Raw genomic sequence first — 15,748 nt, 5'->3', positions numbered from 1 at the left:
TGGACTAGATGATCCTCAGGGTCCCTTCCAACTCTACAGTTCTATGATTCTATGATTCTATGATTCTGATTTCCTTAAGAATGGATAGGTTTGATCTTCTTGCAGTCCATGGGACTCTCAAGAGTCTCCTCCAGCACCATAATTCAAAAGCATCAATTCTTCGACAATCAGCCTTCTTTATGGTCCAGCTCTCACATCCATACATCACTACTGGGAAAACCATAGCTTTAACTATACGGGCCTTTGTTGCAAGGTGATGTCTCTGCTTTTTAAGATGCTGTGTAGGTTTATCATCGCTTTTCTCCCAAGAAGCAGGCGTCTTTTAATTTCGTGACTGCTGTCACCATCTGCAGTGATCGTGGAGCCCAAGAAAGTAAAATCTCTCACTGCCTCCATTTCTTCCCCTTCTATTTGCCAGGAGGTGATGGGCCCAGTTGCCATGATCTTCATTTTTTTGATGTTGAGCTTCAGACCATATTTTGCGCTCTCCTCTTTCACCCTCAATAAAAGGTTCTTTAATTCCTCCTCAGTTTCTGCCATCAAGGTTGTTTCATCTGCGTATCAGAGGTCATTGATATTTCTTCTGGCAGTCTTAATTCTGGCGTGGGATTCATCCAGCCCAGCCTTTCGCATGATGAATTATGCATATAAGTTAAATAAGCAGGGAGACAATATACAGCCTTGTCGTACTGCTTTCAGTGTGATAGAAAGGGTCATAGATGGCTTGTCATATTTCACTAGCCGCCCCTATCTCAGTAAACTTGGGCCACTAATATATGTTGCATAGGTCTTATGTTGCTAGCACGCACTTAGAACTCGCCATAGATGAAAAAGTAGATCTCAGTCATATACATAATAATTTCATGACAGTGAAATGATGAAGTGTTACACCAAACATGATAACATTTCAGTATGCCTACAGAGTTGAGATCTTGGCCAGGTATATCATGAGACTGGTATTCAACACTTTATTAAATTATTACTTTGCATTTGAAGGCATGTTCACTTTGTTAGTGACTTTTTCTTTTTCCGAACTCTTAAAAAGCTAGTGATTAGCTAGACTCAGAGCCAGGGGTGGTGGAGCTGAGCTGAAGCAGCAAGATAAAGGGCCATAGTTCAATGACAAGAAGACTTGCTTTACATGCAGATTAATTCCAGGTTTGACCTCCATCATCTCGAGAGAAAAACGGGATCAAGGGCTGGAAATAGCATTCTGCCTGTGATGCTGTGAGCCAGTGTAGACCAACCTTCCCCAACCTGATACCCTCCAGATGTTCTCAACTTCCAATCCCACTAGCTCCACCAGCATGGACAGTGGATTACAGGAGTTGTAATCCAAAGGATCTGCAGAGCACCAGGTTAGAGAAGGAATATAGTGAACTGCCTTATCATGAGTCAGACTCACTGGATCATCTAATTCAGTATTGCCACTCAACACTAACTGGCAGCAACTCTCCAGGATTTCAGGCAGGGCATTCCCAGCCCTACATGGAGCTGATGTTGAAGACTGAACCTGGGACCTTTCACATGCAAGGTTGTTCCATTGAGCTACAACCTTTCTATCAACTACTATAGACAATTGGACTAGTTGGTAGCTTCATATATTCATGTGCCCCTGGGAAACTGCTATAGCAGCTTTAAGGTGCTGGGTGGGAGACATCCAAAGAAAGTGCAGGACTGCTAAAAAGCAATGCACTGTCCATGTTTTGGTGCATGCATTAAGAGGCAATGAAAGAGAGGAAAGGATTATGAAATTTATAATGTGCCTATAAATTTTCTTCTGGGTAATTTTCAAGTATGCAAACAGCCCCATTTGGTTGCCAAGGGTTTCAGCTAAAAGCAAGTTAAACGTTCACAAGTCTCAGTTCAGCAAAGTCACAAAAATGGAAATAAGCCCAGTCCATGATTATATAACGTGCCTGTACTTTGACCATTAAGGGTGTTCCCATTACTGCCTTCATAAGGGGGGTTTTTGGTGCCTTTCAAAGCTGTTTCGCTCCCTGCCCAGTTGCTCACACCTGCAGATTCCATTTGTTCCTGCTTGTCTACACGCCAGGGGGCACTGACAGAATGTCTTTTCCCCTGTGCCACGGTGTTCACACTTTGACTAGAGAGGACTGAAGGACTCCAGTCAGTGTGAAGCTGGTTTGAGAAACAATGTATCCAACTGTAGTATCATACAACGAAGTATAGAATACATATCCATTTTGGTTAATGTCTTGTGAACACAGACTAAAAACCAGAGCTGGAGACAGTGAGTCTACATTAAATGGGAATGTGACCGCAGCCTTACATTTGCTGAAGCATATTATCAGTGTCTGCTACAATTTATTAGTCATCGTGAGTCAGCAAACATCCACTCTCCATGGCCACGTATCTAGCATACTTACCTGTATGACATAGACCGAATGAAAACAAGATTTGGAGCTGGGTGCCATCAGAATATTGCTGACACCAAACTCCAAACCAATCTCTCGTTTTCTCACCAGGCATTTTGCTGTTGAGCATTTCCTCTGCAACGCACTTCAGAATTGCAAAGTAACCCCCATCCCCTTCTCTGGCTGGAACCAGCCACCATATTACAGAGCTATTACTTCATTACAGTACTTTTCTTTGAATCAGTGGATTCCTGAGCAATTATTCCAAGCTTCAAAAACCGCAGCTTGTCTGTTGAGTAAGACTAGCTATGGTTCCGACCCAGGACATGGTGGGTGGGTCCCCATTTGTGGAATGCCTACTAATATTGAGGGGTAATTTTAAAACATTCCTGTTCACCAAGAAATTTGGTGGCTAAAATAAACTTCCAAGAAATCCTTGAAATCAGCTGTGAGAATATTTGTCTGGCTTTAAATTTGCTATTGCATTGTTTTGCTGTTCTGTTGTTTGACACCTTGGGCTCCTTTGGGGGGAAGGCAAGACAGAACTTTAAATAAAGAATGATGGTGGTGATGATGAAAATGGCAGGAAAGTCCATTTTCTTTCTGTTTCTCAAAATCAAGTGTTACGTTGACTATTGAAATATGAGGGGAACCAACAAAATGGTTACATAAATGCAGGCTTATCAGCCTTGAAGCTACTGGTACTCTCTATCTTAGTTGGTCAAGGTCCCAAGGTCTCAAAGTCATTAACCTTAACCTAGAAGTCAACAGCGCCAATAGAAATGGGTGAAGTGAGCTCCACCTTCTCAAACCCTGGGATCACACCTCCTGCTACCAAGAGGTGCACCTGCATACAGGTGCATGCAGACAAATGTGATTACATTATTTCTATGGCACCATTTCGTTTTGGGCTTACAAGCAAAATCTACCATCGCTCCTTCTTTCATCTCAAGTTAAGTCAGTCATGACTTCTAGCAACCTATTTCAATAGGTCTACTAAACACTATGGTTTATGTTGAACACAAGCTATTGATTCGTAAAAATAAATTCCACTACTTTCAGTGTCAGTAATTTGGGACAACCTAAAACCAGTCACATTTAATTTTTTTGCAAGAATTAATCTGTTTAGAGTTTAATCTTTAATTGCCTCTATTTGAAGCAAAATATTAGCTAGATAAGCCAACATTCTTTGATTTTGCATTAGACACCCAATTTGTATTGTCATTGTTAAGACAGGTTCTGGAGCTTGTTATTCTGCAACTCAACTAAGAATCTCTTTCCTACTGGACCATTTCATAGGCTTTAACCTGTTATGTCCTCTCCCTACTCTTTGAAGGAGATGCTACTTTGAAATGCTACACTGATGCTTTCAGGGGGCGGGGGAGCAGGACAGAATGTGAAAAAGTACTGACATCAGTCGAGGGCTCAAATTTAGATGCTGCTACACAGGAAAAGTTTAAAAGCTAGTCATGCGTTCCTCAATGCTATGGAGAGGTAGCAGATGTCTATGAGATTCAAGGAGAATGGACAATCAGTTCCCATGCAAGACCAGTCATATAAAACAAAGACTCAGTTTGACTTATGCAGGCACCATTTTATTATGAACTGAAAAAATAAACTATTTTCACTATTTGTGTATATCTGGCTAACATTTTAAATCGCCCAAAAACCTAACCAGTGACCAAAAATATATAAATGTATAAATATACAACTGTCTTTATTTACATTTGTACATACAAGTATATCAGCAGGATTGACAGTGAAAGAGTTTTTTGGCAAATGAAAATGGATAACAACAGTTTTTCCCCAAGATCTCCATGGACAGAATAATTTGATATGTGAAAGACTTTCCTTTCCTTTCCTTTTTTTTTTTTTAATGGCAGGGGAAAGCAATGCAGCTTATCTTCTAGAACCTGTGGTCCTCAATGTTTTTGGACTACAACACTCATCATTCCTCACCATAAGGCTGATGGAAGTTGGGGGTCCAATATCTGGAGCACCACAGTTTGTTCAACCCAGCAATAGAAAGATTCACAGCACCAACAGACAGCAAATGTTACACTCGCCAAAATCTGTGAATCCATTTAGGCTCACAGGCTACACTGAAGGAAAGGGAATGAGATATCAATAAAAGCTGCTTGGATATTATGGAATGAAGGCTATAGCAAAAATGACTGTTTAATAAGTGCAAGCTCTTGGGATATTTTGAAAAGAAACTCTGCTAAGTTTATTTCCCTTCCACACCAACCAGTTCTTTATTGCTGGAGCCCTCCTTTCGCTGACTCTGCACCTACAGAGTCGTGGGGAGCCCTCCACATACTGCTGGGATTCCAACTCCCATCAGCCCCAGCCATCATGGCCAGTGGTCAGAGATGGTGAGCACTCTAGTCCAACAACTAAAAGGACCTAGAGGAAAATAGCTGATCATTTGGGGCAACTCTACACATTTAAAGGGCACCATGACTTTCTAATGTCTCTTAATGAGCTAGAAGAGCATTGAATTATCTGGCAAATCAGCAGAGGAATTTTGTTACCAGCTTACTTAACTGGGTAGATGAAGAGATAGTGCTATTAAACTAGTATTTTCCACAGGTATGAGGAATGCAGAGCAGATGTATACAGAGATTTAGAGAGCAGCTGCTGTAATTTGCACTTGCACTAGAGAGGTGCTGCAAACAAATCATAACAGGATATTAACTGAGCTCCGAGTATTTACAAACAGGCCCATTGTGAAGCTACAAAGCTACAGCACAATTCTGCTTTTACATGGCATAATTTGCAGGTCGTGTTCAGCACCACATTTTGGAAGCTCTTCTTATTAGTGTTGCTGAGGTTAAAGTGGATTGATGCTAATTTGAATTATTACTCACCAAACAGAATAGTAAAGTTATCACCAGAGTCCAACTAGCACAAACCAACTAGCGCAAACCAGTTAAGACTATCTTCCAAACAATTGCTACAGCTAACCAGGAGTGCATCCAAACAACTGTTTCAAATCATGTTTTGGAGGTTAGTGCTAACCACAGTCTACCTGACTGAGACGTCATGTCAAACTATGGTTAGAGGAAACAAAGAAATAGAGGGAGCTGGCACCTGAGGGGTTAAGACTGAGAGTAAAAGCTACAGCATATTCTCAACTCTCCAAACCATAGCTTGGACAATCAGGACATGACATCTGAACCAGGTTTCTTTAGGCAATCTCACTGTTCTTTATTTCCTTCCAGAAGCAGGTGATGTAAAACTAAATTCCCCAAAGGTAATCAGAAACTTTGAAGAAAAAAAAACAAGGTGTGGTCTTTTTCTTTTTTTCTTTTCAATCGCATATTTTAGGATAGTGTACTGATAGGCATATAATACAAATAGCAAGTGACACTTGAAGATGGAGTCAGGGAGTGATGCAGAATCTACTGCTACATCCCAGGCCTTGCTGGCACATGCTGGCCAGGATGGAAGGTGTTGGGGGAAGAGAGTAGTTTCTCGCTTCTCTCTGCTGATGGGAGACTGAAGTAGAGGCAACCATGAACATTCCTAACACCTCCACCCACACCCCCAGCCATCAACATCAAGGAGGGTGGACAACTTATAATTGCATTCTGGGTGGCATCTTTTTCCCTGTCTCCTATCACAGACAGAAATACAGCCTTTGTCAACGTTACTTGGAGACAAGAGAAAGGTAGAAAAACTGCTGCTTTATTGCCAAGGAGAATATAAATCTAAGACTTTGAGCCAATGCACAGGCAATATGATTCTAAACAAAGAGCTCTCTCATCCAGGTGAAAACAAGATCCGCAATCAACATGCACTTGTAAAAAGTGAGTTGTCTTGTGCTGTCAAGCATTGCAGATCTGCTGGGATGTTTCTCTTCTTGCTCTGCCACCATCAAATTTCTCTGCTCAGCTCTCCCGACAATTCAAACCAGAGATAAGATCAGACCAAACCCTCAGCTCCAAGCACACAGACTTTAGAAATTGTGTGGTTCTGAACAGCCTCATCTTTTGCAAAGGCACAACAGTGAATATCCAGCTGATGCCCTTGGCTACCCCTCATCCAAACATGTCATATTTAGCAAGGTGATGTGGCATGAATCCCAGGATGAGTAGCACATATGAAAGGCAAGCAGAGATGAGAGATGATTCTCCTTCTGAAGTTCCAGGAGACCTGGCAAAAAGTGAGGAAGTATTTTGCATTTCCTGCTAATCTGTCTGCAGTCCTCAAAAAAAAGAAGGTACACTTGAGGATGGCAAGAGATGCTGTAAGTACTGCAAGCTGTTCCCTGGAAGAGACAGATAGATTTCCATGTTTCTAGGTGAGCATTTCAGACTTCACCTTAAGTTATATAACAAACTGTTGGGGAGAAAAGGACCTGAACCAGAGAGACTGCTTTTCCATTTGGCCCTCAACCAGCAGCATCTTTCTGCCTTTCCCATGCCACATCTCAGCAGTTGCAAGGACCACAGGAGGTCCAAAATCTTCCTCCTATCCCACCCATCATCTTGCCACAGTTCACTTCTTCCTGCGGATTTTGGGCTTCTTCACTGGGCGAAGGTAGGGATTGTCTATCAAGTTCTCCTCTCCATTCCGGCTGCCAGAAAGTGAGGTGTTGTGCTGTAATACTGATGCATTCTCCTTCTCAGCTCCCGGGTCATCCTGGCAGGTAAGACAAGATGTGAACAATGTCAGGGTCTCAGCTGGCAAATCAGCACACACAAGAACAAGCAAGGCAGAAAGCAACAAGGACATGCAGGAGACAAAGCAGCGAGCAATCAATACTGGCACACAGAAGAGTTGGGTGCCCTCTGCTGGCAGGCAACAAAAATGTGTTATGGAATTCAAAATGAATTTTCCTAAACTTTGAAGATTCAGGCATTATCCTGAACAAGGGATCACAGCGAGGGTTCGGGGCAAGGGGATACATGCACCACCCCACTATATTTATCCCATCCATGTTCTGTTCCTACCACCGATGATGAGCAACGGAATTGGGGTGAGGCATTGGCCTAATTGCTCCAGCAACAAGGACATGGCTCCTCTTCTCCCCATACCACCCCATGCAAAGCTTCATAGCCTTCTATGGATGCGAACATTTGCTGAGAAGGGAGTGCATTTCACAGAAGCCCACACTTGCCTTCTGCCCCAAGCATATTCTGCAGCCAGAACTATGTACATAAAATGTATTTGCCCAACAAATGCCACTTGCAACATCTCATTTGCACTTAAGTGACGGTTTAATACAGTGTTTCCAGGAATCTGGAGCCAACGTCACGCTGAATCGAACCGAGTCTCTAGGCTCTACCGTGCTCACGTGCAAGGGGAGGTTCTCTGTGTCTGTCTGATCATCTTGTTCGGATGAATCCGTCTCCTCCATCTGCTGCATCTCCAATTCAGAAGGAAGCAGAGCTGTCAAGTAGGGTATTGAAAAAGGCCTGGCGGCTATCACTAGGGATAAAGAAGGAAGAAGACATGATCTCAGATACTGAGATCCATCTCTCAGGTGTCCGGCCTAAAAGGTTGGAAGTGAGACAAAACTCAAAGAAAGCCATGGACCATTGAGATTTATTTCCTACTACGCAAGCTTTCAAGGTCAAGGAAAAAGTTATACCGTAAACCTGTCACCACCAGCAGCCTACAAGTAAAGATGTCACCATCTGTGGTAGCTATGTAGAAGTTTTTGGCAAAGTTACAACAATGTAACAATGTTCATATTTGTAATTTGTAATTTGCCTTATTGCAAATGCAGCTCATTTGAGGAGGGTTCATTTACAATATAGGACAGCCCAAAGGCCAACCTGGTGCCCGTGAGATGTTTTGGACCACAATGTCCCTGCTGGCCCTCCAAAACATCTGGAGGGGGCTAGGTGGATGAAGGCTGTGCTAGACACACAGCATCTTACTTGAAACAATGTGCCCTGCCACTGGATTGATTGTCTTACAAGGGAAGGTGCTGACATCATCCTTGAAAAGACTTTGTGTCTCTCCTGTCTTTGCCATGAAGCGTGTCAGAGCTCTTTCAACATCCCGTCTCTGAGAAGCAGCCTTTTCCCGCAGGATCTGATAATCCGACACAGGCTCCCGGTACGTCTGTAAGGCAAAGAGAGGGAGGCGACAATGACTATACACAGACTTCGAATCTGTATTGCTTAGAGTCACTGGTGGCAATCCAGCCACTCCTGTGCAGTTAAGTTGACATCTATCCAGTAGACAACCAAATCCTCTTATTTAGGACCATTTTCAGAAATAACGGAAAAGGAATAGCTCAGTGGACTTAAAACACTGGTCATCCCCAAAGGCTGAAAGTGTCTCACAACAACTTGTCTACCATCTCTGGTCAGTTTTTTTAAGCAAGGCAGACCTACTTACTGGTGTCTTGATGTAAGTGTGAGGATCCGGAAACTCTGGGAAGTGACCAGGGATATGGGATGGGTGAGGCTTGTTCTGTCCTGCCGTCAGAGCTTTTGGAGTCACGGGCTGATTTGTTACAGGTGCTGCAATTGGAAAGAGAATTTCAGTCATGGCAGCCTCTGCCTCAGTGGTATCAGCTGAGTTTAAGAGGGAGGCAATCTCTGTTCAACTTAGCACAACCGATATAACAAAGCTATTTAGGCCAGAGCTAGGCAAACTTTTTTCTGCCTATGCCTGCACTCCTCAGGCAGGAATGGGGAACTTCAGGCCTGGAGCCCTCCAAATTTGTACAGGAGGTTCTTGGGACTCAGTCCAGGCTATGCACACTCTCCTCAAACCACACCCCTCACTGGCTCAGCTCTGCACTCTCCTCAAGTGCTTTTGCCTGGCTGGATTGTGTGCTTGAGCTGCAAGAATGCCTCTTGCTTGCCTGGATGGAATATGGAGAGATGTGTGAAGTGTTTGTGTATGTAGAAACCTCTGGCATCTGTGTGCCTGGAATGCAGCCTACTGAACAAAGGTAAGAGTGACATCAATTGCTTCCCTCACTTTTGGTCTCTGGCCCTTAAAACCTTAAACATTTCACTGAAACCAAATGTGTGTGCTTATAGCACTGCAGCCAAAATTTCACTTCAGTCACTGGAACTCTGTTTCAGCATATATTTACCTACAGATATGGCGTAACTAAAAAATATTAAGACTCTGCAAAAGTATGAAGAAGCCTTAAGTTATTTTGTTCTCATTCAAGGCCCAAGTCACACGCAACACATTTATTTAGAATCAAGTTCCGCATAATTCAACAGAGCCTACTCCCCAGGTAAGTGTGCTTAAAACTGCAGCCTTAGATGTGCTTCTTAAGAAATATTTAATGAAATAATGATCATGCAATAGCTTCAGCAGCCATGCAACATACAATTGGCAGAATACTAAATAAAGCTGAGTTTCAGTCTGTGATAAAAGCCAACAAGAACATCTTAAAGGGATCCACAGAGCCTAAATTGAAAAATAGTGAACTGCTTCTCCAACTGAATGAGTCTGCTGTAGAAACCACTCCTTTCCCTCCTGAGAATATGACATAGGAAAAAGATACTGGCCCAACGTAATTCCAAAGCAACAGTGCACATGTCCCAATTACTGGGCTAAAGTTCCTTTTATAAAGTTAAGTATGAATAAAATAAAATGCATGCAAGAGCTCACATACGGGCAGTGATCACCATCCGCTGGGACCGTTTGGCGTATGCAGGGAGTGTTTCCACATTAAAGCCTGAAACAGAAGAAAGCAAAGAAGCCTAAAACAAAAGAAAGGAAAAGTCATTCTAGCAAGCCAATCCACAATGCGATCTTAACTCATCCACCACTGAAGCCCTGGCACTATGGCTACACTATGTGGGGAGGGAAGTATTAATTAATTCACCAGCATTTGCTCTCCCTTCTCTGATTCTAGAAGGATCCAAACAGAATAGCAGATAGGTTTATTTGAATATATATTCAAATGAATGAATGAGTGCCTAAAACACCGAATGGGCCGAATGGAGGTACGCCATCCACAGTAAGGAGGAAGATGAGGTGGTGAATGGATTGAACTTTCCTCTGCACAAAGAGGTGACACGGAGCTTCAATAGCAGGAAAAGGGGTTGGGCAGTAGGACTCTGGTATCCTTCCCAAAGATTCCCAAAGGATGGCAACCCATCTTTCATGCTCAATGGATCAAGCATCCAATCAATGGTACATCCACTGTAGGAGTAATAGCTGTATCTGCTCAATGACTACACTTACACAATCCCTTCTGACCTCTCCGCAACTGCCATGCCTGTACCATGTAATCCTGACACTCACCCATTTCAACTAAGGTGACGACAATATCTGAAAGGGTCGGCTGAGTCCTCGCAGTATGTTCACAGAAAGATTTGGCACTCCTCCCAATTTCTGAAATGTCTGGCAAAGCAAAAATCACCACAGAACTGAGAGTCAAGATATATCATCACATGCTCACTTTAGCACTATTCTGAATTTAGGGAAGCTGAATTTCTAGAGACAATCATCCATCCATAGAATTTAGATTGCAGAGGAAGTGGGGGGGCGATAGAAACATAGTATTCTACTGTGGAGTGCTCAGCAATTTTTATAAAATGAATCCTTTCCCCCCAAAGAAAATAGTAAGGAATATATAAAACAAGAATTGGTAATGGTGTGTGTGTAATATTCTAGGTCAGGCTTCCTCAATCTCGGCCCTCCAAATGTTTTGAGACTACAATTCCCATCATCCCTGACTACTGGTCCTGCTAGCTAGGGATCATGGGAGTAGTAGGCCAAAAACATCTGGAGGGCCAAGGTTGAGGAAGCCTGCTCTAGGTTTTAAGAACAGAAGTAAGGGAGAAGGTAAAGATATTTGATGCCATTTGCTACTTGCCACCACCAAACACACAGCAATGTGAAAAAAATACTGTACATGAAACTTGGACACCTACATGAAAGCAAAGCAACACCAAGCGTTCCTGTTCCAAACAGCTTATGTTTCCCAGTGGTCTGTCAGGCAAATCAAGATCACAGTTCTCCTAATTTGTTACGTAATGTCAAGCAATCGCCAAAGGGCTTCAGTTGCTCAAAACAGAGTTTTGGCAGTGAAACTGGTATGCAGGGTCATGCTGTCTACTTGATGGGAAGCATGTCAAATGGCAGCTCCAAAATTGTTGCAGCACCACACAGAAGGTGAAAGTGCTGCCAAACATCTCCCTTTCAAGCCGCTCCTGAAGAAGCAGAGCCCCCATTTTGGTCAGCTCCTCCTGCAGAAATTGCATATGCCCATGTCCGTTATTGTCATTGGTGGAGAGGGTTAAGACTAATGTGCCTAATACTAGCAGTGGAGGTTTCTCAGTATTACACAGTTGGGGATACTCACAGCTCTGGAGCATCTCTGTCATGGTCTCCACAGCAGCCTTCTCAGAGCTCTCAAACCCAGCCTCTGTCAGCAATGAACTAACCACCACTTGAAGGGTCCTCCTTCGAGCCAAATAGTAGTTATCTGCCGGGGTTGAAGAGTGTTTGCCACCTGATCGCTGCTGGAACCAAACCCAATCAAGGAGGATGTGATTAGTAAAGGGAGCACATAAATAAGGAGCATGCGGAAGTTGTCAACACCACCACTTAGGGTGGAATTCAACACTGTGCTATTATAAATGTTCCATTTGCACAAGTGTATCAGCTTGCAAATGGAATGATCCTCCCTCCACTGTTCTGGGGGTTCTCCTGACTGCTTCCCAAGCCAATTTCAGGAGCACCGGGGGTAGGGTAGGTGGGGGGGAGAAGGCCCTTGCACTTCCACTAACAGAGTTTGTTACATGAGTCCCACCCTCAGTTACTGCTAAACATGTCTCAAATGGGTCCTTCTCCCAAAGTCCAACATGTGCTCTCACGTCCCACTTCTGACAGTGCTCTCTCTACTTTCCAAGTTTGCAAAATTAGCAAGGAATTAGCCTCATGCTTACTCATGGGAACAGGTGTGCAAAAGCAACATCCCTGATTTCTCCAGTTAAAGAGGATCTCAAGCAGCAGCTTTCAGAATTGCCTTTCCCTTCCGCCAGCGACCCCCGCCTTGGGTAGATATGTTGCGTCAGGGGGACATAGTACTGGGCAGGCAAGGTGAAGAAATGGCATGGTTCAGTATTAGGCAGCTTCCGGAAAGGGGGAAGAAGTTAGGGGGGGACGCGTGTGTTCAGACGTGACCTCAAGATTCGTGCACAGTTCTCGTGATCTTAGAAAGCGGTGTTTTTGCGCGCATGTTTTGGGTGGCCACCTGCTTGCAACGTTATCTGGCTTTCTGCAAGCGCAGAATCGCAGAAGAGGGAATGGAAAAGCGCTGCCCCCGAAACCCAGAGCAGTCTGAAAGTGATCGGCAGCAAGCAATGGCGCCCCGCAAATCAAGAGGCGCCCGCCTCCCACTCAGAACCTCCCCCTTCCTCGGTGTCCTGACGCCGCCCCGCGCTGTCCTGAGAGCCTGAGGCGGGCACCTGGTGACCACAGAGCGGGCCCGCAGTTGGGTCGTGCCCCCCCCCCCCAAAAAAGAGCTCCGGAGCCCCAGCCTTACCGTGCCCGAGCTGCCAGAGCCGCCGGTCCCCGTGTCCGCCATCTTGGATCCATGGGAGGATGCGCGCATGCGCCTCTACGAACAGCATGGTGGGAGTTGTAGTTCGCGGTGAGGCGGCACGGTGGCGCTCCCCTCAGGTGCTGTACTACTATTGATCGAGAGGGTTAAAGGCTGGTCCAGCGAAACGTTTCTGAGACGGTGAAGCAAAAGTGGTCCTGAATAGGGATGACAACGAAGAGGGTTTTGGTTTTTTTGCCTCCATAAAAAAAATTTGGGCTTTGCTTCAGGTGCCTGCAATGTTTTCCTCCTCACGTGGCCGAGTGCGCGCGCTTCAGAGGTGTCGTAAACAATAATTTACTTAGGAGACCACTGTAAGCAGATGAAAACATTAGCAGGATTTTAATTTCACTTGTAACGTGACAAATATTATGGATAATATGGATGGATATAAAATATAGAGTACGGAATGATACGCAGTTGAAAATGTTGGCAATAGGACTCATGGAGGGGATGGGGGGGAAGTCTCGAGATTCAGAGAATTCTCTATACACGGGTATGTATTTGGTATCGTTATCAATTTATATCTGTAAAATCAAATAAAAATGATTTTTTTAAAAAAAGGGGGTTGTGAACGTAGGTGGAAGGGGGCAGAGAAATCTAAAATGTGCAGCCTGTTTTTTTTTGTGCAACTCAGGATAACATTAGACAGTAGTGAAGTAAACCTAGTGCTGAAGGAGGTTCAGAACTTCACTGTATTCTTTGCTGCAACAAACTAATGCAGCTACTCCTATGAAAGTTATCACTCTTAATATTGTAGGCGTGGTTGGGTTTAGGAGCCATGCACACAGCACAGCAGAAGAAGTAAAGTGCACAAAAACAGTTGTCTAAATAAATATTTCTCATGTTAGAAGTTCACATTTTATCACATCTATATGCATTCCCTGGGGAAATTTCCTTCCTTTCTCCTAATACTAGAATGACCTTTGGGGTCCCTTCCAACTCTACAATTCTGTGAACCCCCTGCGATGCAGGAATCACAACTAAAGTATCCATGACCCACCCACCTCCAATGAAACCTCCATAGGATGGTCTTCACTAGCTTAAATGGCTTCAAGAGAGGATTTGACAAAATGGCTGGAAACCTGAATAGGGAGACTCTACACACTAACATGTGGTTAGAACTGTAGGGTTGAAAAGGACCCCAACAGTCATCTAGTCCAACCCCTGTTATGCAGGTCCATACACATAGCAAACTCAGTGCCAATCTTAATGTAGCCAAAATTGCCCCTTCATGCACAAAAATGAGGTAGCAGAAGACTTCAGGAGACCCCACAGTTTGCACAAGTACAAAAAAAGTACAGAGTTATGAGTTGGGGGAGGAGAAAGGAATGGAGTATCCCATGAGGGATCATGTCTGGCTTGCTGGAACTCTTATCAGGGCCGATACAGATTGCAACATTTTGTTGCAGGTCCTGCCTGCTAATGGCTATTAGCCAATACAGTGGTACCTCGGGTTAAGTACTTATTTCGTTCTGGAGGTCCGTTCTTAACCTGAAACTGTTCTTAACCTGAAGCACCACTTTAGCTAATGGGGCCTCCCGCTGCCGCCATGCCCCTGGAGCACGATTTCTGTTTCATACTGAAGCAAAGTTCTTAACCTGAGGTACTATTTCTGGGTTGGCGGAGTCTGTAACCTGAAGCGTATTTAACCTGAAGCATATGTAACCCGAGGTACCACTGTATAGCTAAATAGAATGCCCAGGTTCAAAGGGTGTATATGATGAAGTATCTGTTGCAAGAGGTGCTGTGAGGAGGCAAATGTCAGGAGAGAGCTACTGTTTTCATATCATAGTTTTCCCAAATCATCTTCTTTGCCATTGTGAGATACAAATGTACTGTGTTCATTTGCGTTTTTATAATTTTTTATTTACTGAGAGCCTGAAGCAAAAATTTTAGGAGACAATAAACATGTAATTAATCTCTTCTGTATTGTCTAGACTAATTTGGTTCATGAGTGATAATTTCATTGTTGGTGCCCTCTCTACACATGTTGAGGGAACTTCTATAGACAATACTGAGCTAGATTTATCAATACAGTGGTACCTCTGGTTACGTACTTAATTCGTTCCAGAGGTCCATTCTTAACCTGAAACCATTCTTAACCTGAGGTACCACTTTAGCTAATGGTGCCTCCCGCTGCTGCTGCGCCACTGCCACGCAATTTCTGTTCTCATCCTGAGATAAAGTTCTTAACCCGAGGTACTACTTCCGGGTTAGTGGAGTCTGTAACCCGAAGTGTTTGTAACCCAAAGCGTTTGTAACCCGAAGTACCACTGTAGTCTAAGGCAGCATAAGACATCTTTCTATGTTCAGGAACACAGAAATGTAGGTTCCCAAATGCAGGAAGAAGAGCAAGGTTACTGAATGTGTGGAAGAAAGCCCTCCACATGTATAGTTGTCTGAGCAGGGGTCTTTTCAGCACTGCAGTGAATGTGTGTATATCAGCCTGCCACTACACTGCTGCCTACCTCTCATGACTATTAAAACATCTGACTGGGGTTGAGCACCTTTATAGGGTGATCCAAGGCAAAGGTGGACATGGCTCCTGTACTTTTAATAGTTGCACAGAACAGAGAATTTGGGTATGTGCTGCTTTTAACATTGGGATTAAATAGTAGCTGCACTTCCATAAGTTTTCTTTTCTTCACATCTTTATGCATGAAAACATCAGTTTAAAGAACTGAGCAGAAGGACTCACAGGTGACAGCAGAAAGGGAAGAATCATAACTTGGTGGAGTTATGCAAAAGGTCCCAGGCTCAAAACCTGGCATCTGTAGAAGGGCTGGGAAAGATTCCTGCCTGAAACCCATAATAGCTACTGCCAGTC

The 15,748-nt window shown here is 43.8% G+C and overlaps 1 protein-coding gene across 4 annotated transcripts; it reads right to left on the bottom strand.

Moving 5' to 3' along the window:
* Positions 1–5,550: 5,550 nt before the first annotated feature.
* TAF8 (TATA-box binding protein associated factor 8) lies at positions 5,551–12,953 on the bottom strand. 4 transcript variants are annotated; one of them, XM_053393146.1, is made up of 8 exons: positions 12,862–12,953; positions 11,677–11,833; positions 10,614–10,712; positions 9,979–10,041; positions 8,736–8,860; positions 8,309–8,456; positions 7,672–7,814; positions 5,551–7,025 (listed from the first exon to the last, which is right to left on the bottom strand). In XM_053393146.1, exons 1-8 carry the CDS (start codon positions 12,928–12,930, stop codon positions 6,882–6,884), a joined length of 948 nt encoding a protein of 315 aa, XP_053249121.1. In that variant the 5' UTR covers positions 12,931–12,953; the 3' UTR covers positions 5,551–6,881. The 4 variants fall into 4 exon arrangements, with proteins under 4 accessions (XP_053249121.1, XP_053249120.1, XP_053249122.1 ...); XM_053393145.1 differs by having other exon boundaries at positions 11,677–11,836; positions 12,862–12,918; XM_053393147.1 differs by having other exon boundaries at positions 7,681–7,814; positions 11,677–11,836; positions 12,862–12,918.
* Positions 12,954–15,748: the final 2,795 nt, after the last annotated feature.

The sequence above is a fragment of the Podarcis raffonei genome, chromosome 6 (assembly GCF_027172205.1).
Source record: "Podarcis raffonei isolate rPodRaf1 chromosome 6, rPodRaf1.pri, whole genome shotgun sequence".
NCBI lineage: Eukaryota > Metazoa > Chordata > Lepidosauria > Squamata > Lacertidae > Podarcis > Podarcis raffonei.
The sequence above is the reverse complement of the archived record's forward strand: the minus strand, read 5'-3'. Positions and strand labels throughout refer to the sequence as shown.

Coding starts and splice junctions, on each gene's coding strand:
- TAF8 (XM_053393146.1), bottom strand. CDS start 12,930: ATGCGCGCATCCTCCCATGGATCCAAGATGGCGGACACGGGGACCGGC. Junction 8,457..8,735: donor ACACTTACATCAAGACACCA/GTAAGTAGGTCT, acceptor TTTGCCTTACAG/ACGTACCGGGAGCCTGTGTC. Junction 7,815..8,308: donor TGATGTCAGCACCTTCCCTT/GTAAGACAATCA, acceptor CTTTATCCCTAG/TGATAGCCGCCAGGCCTTTT.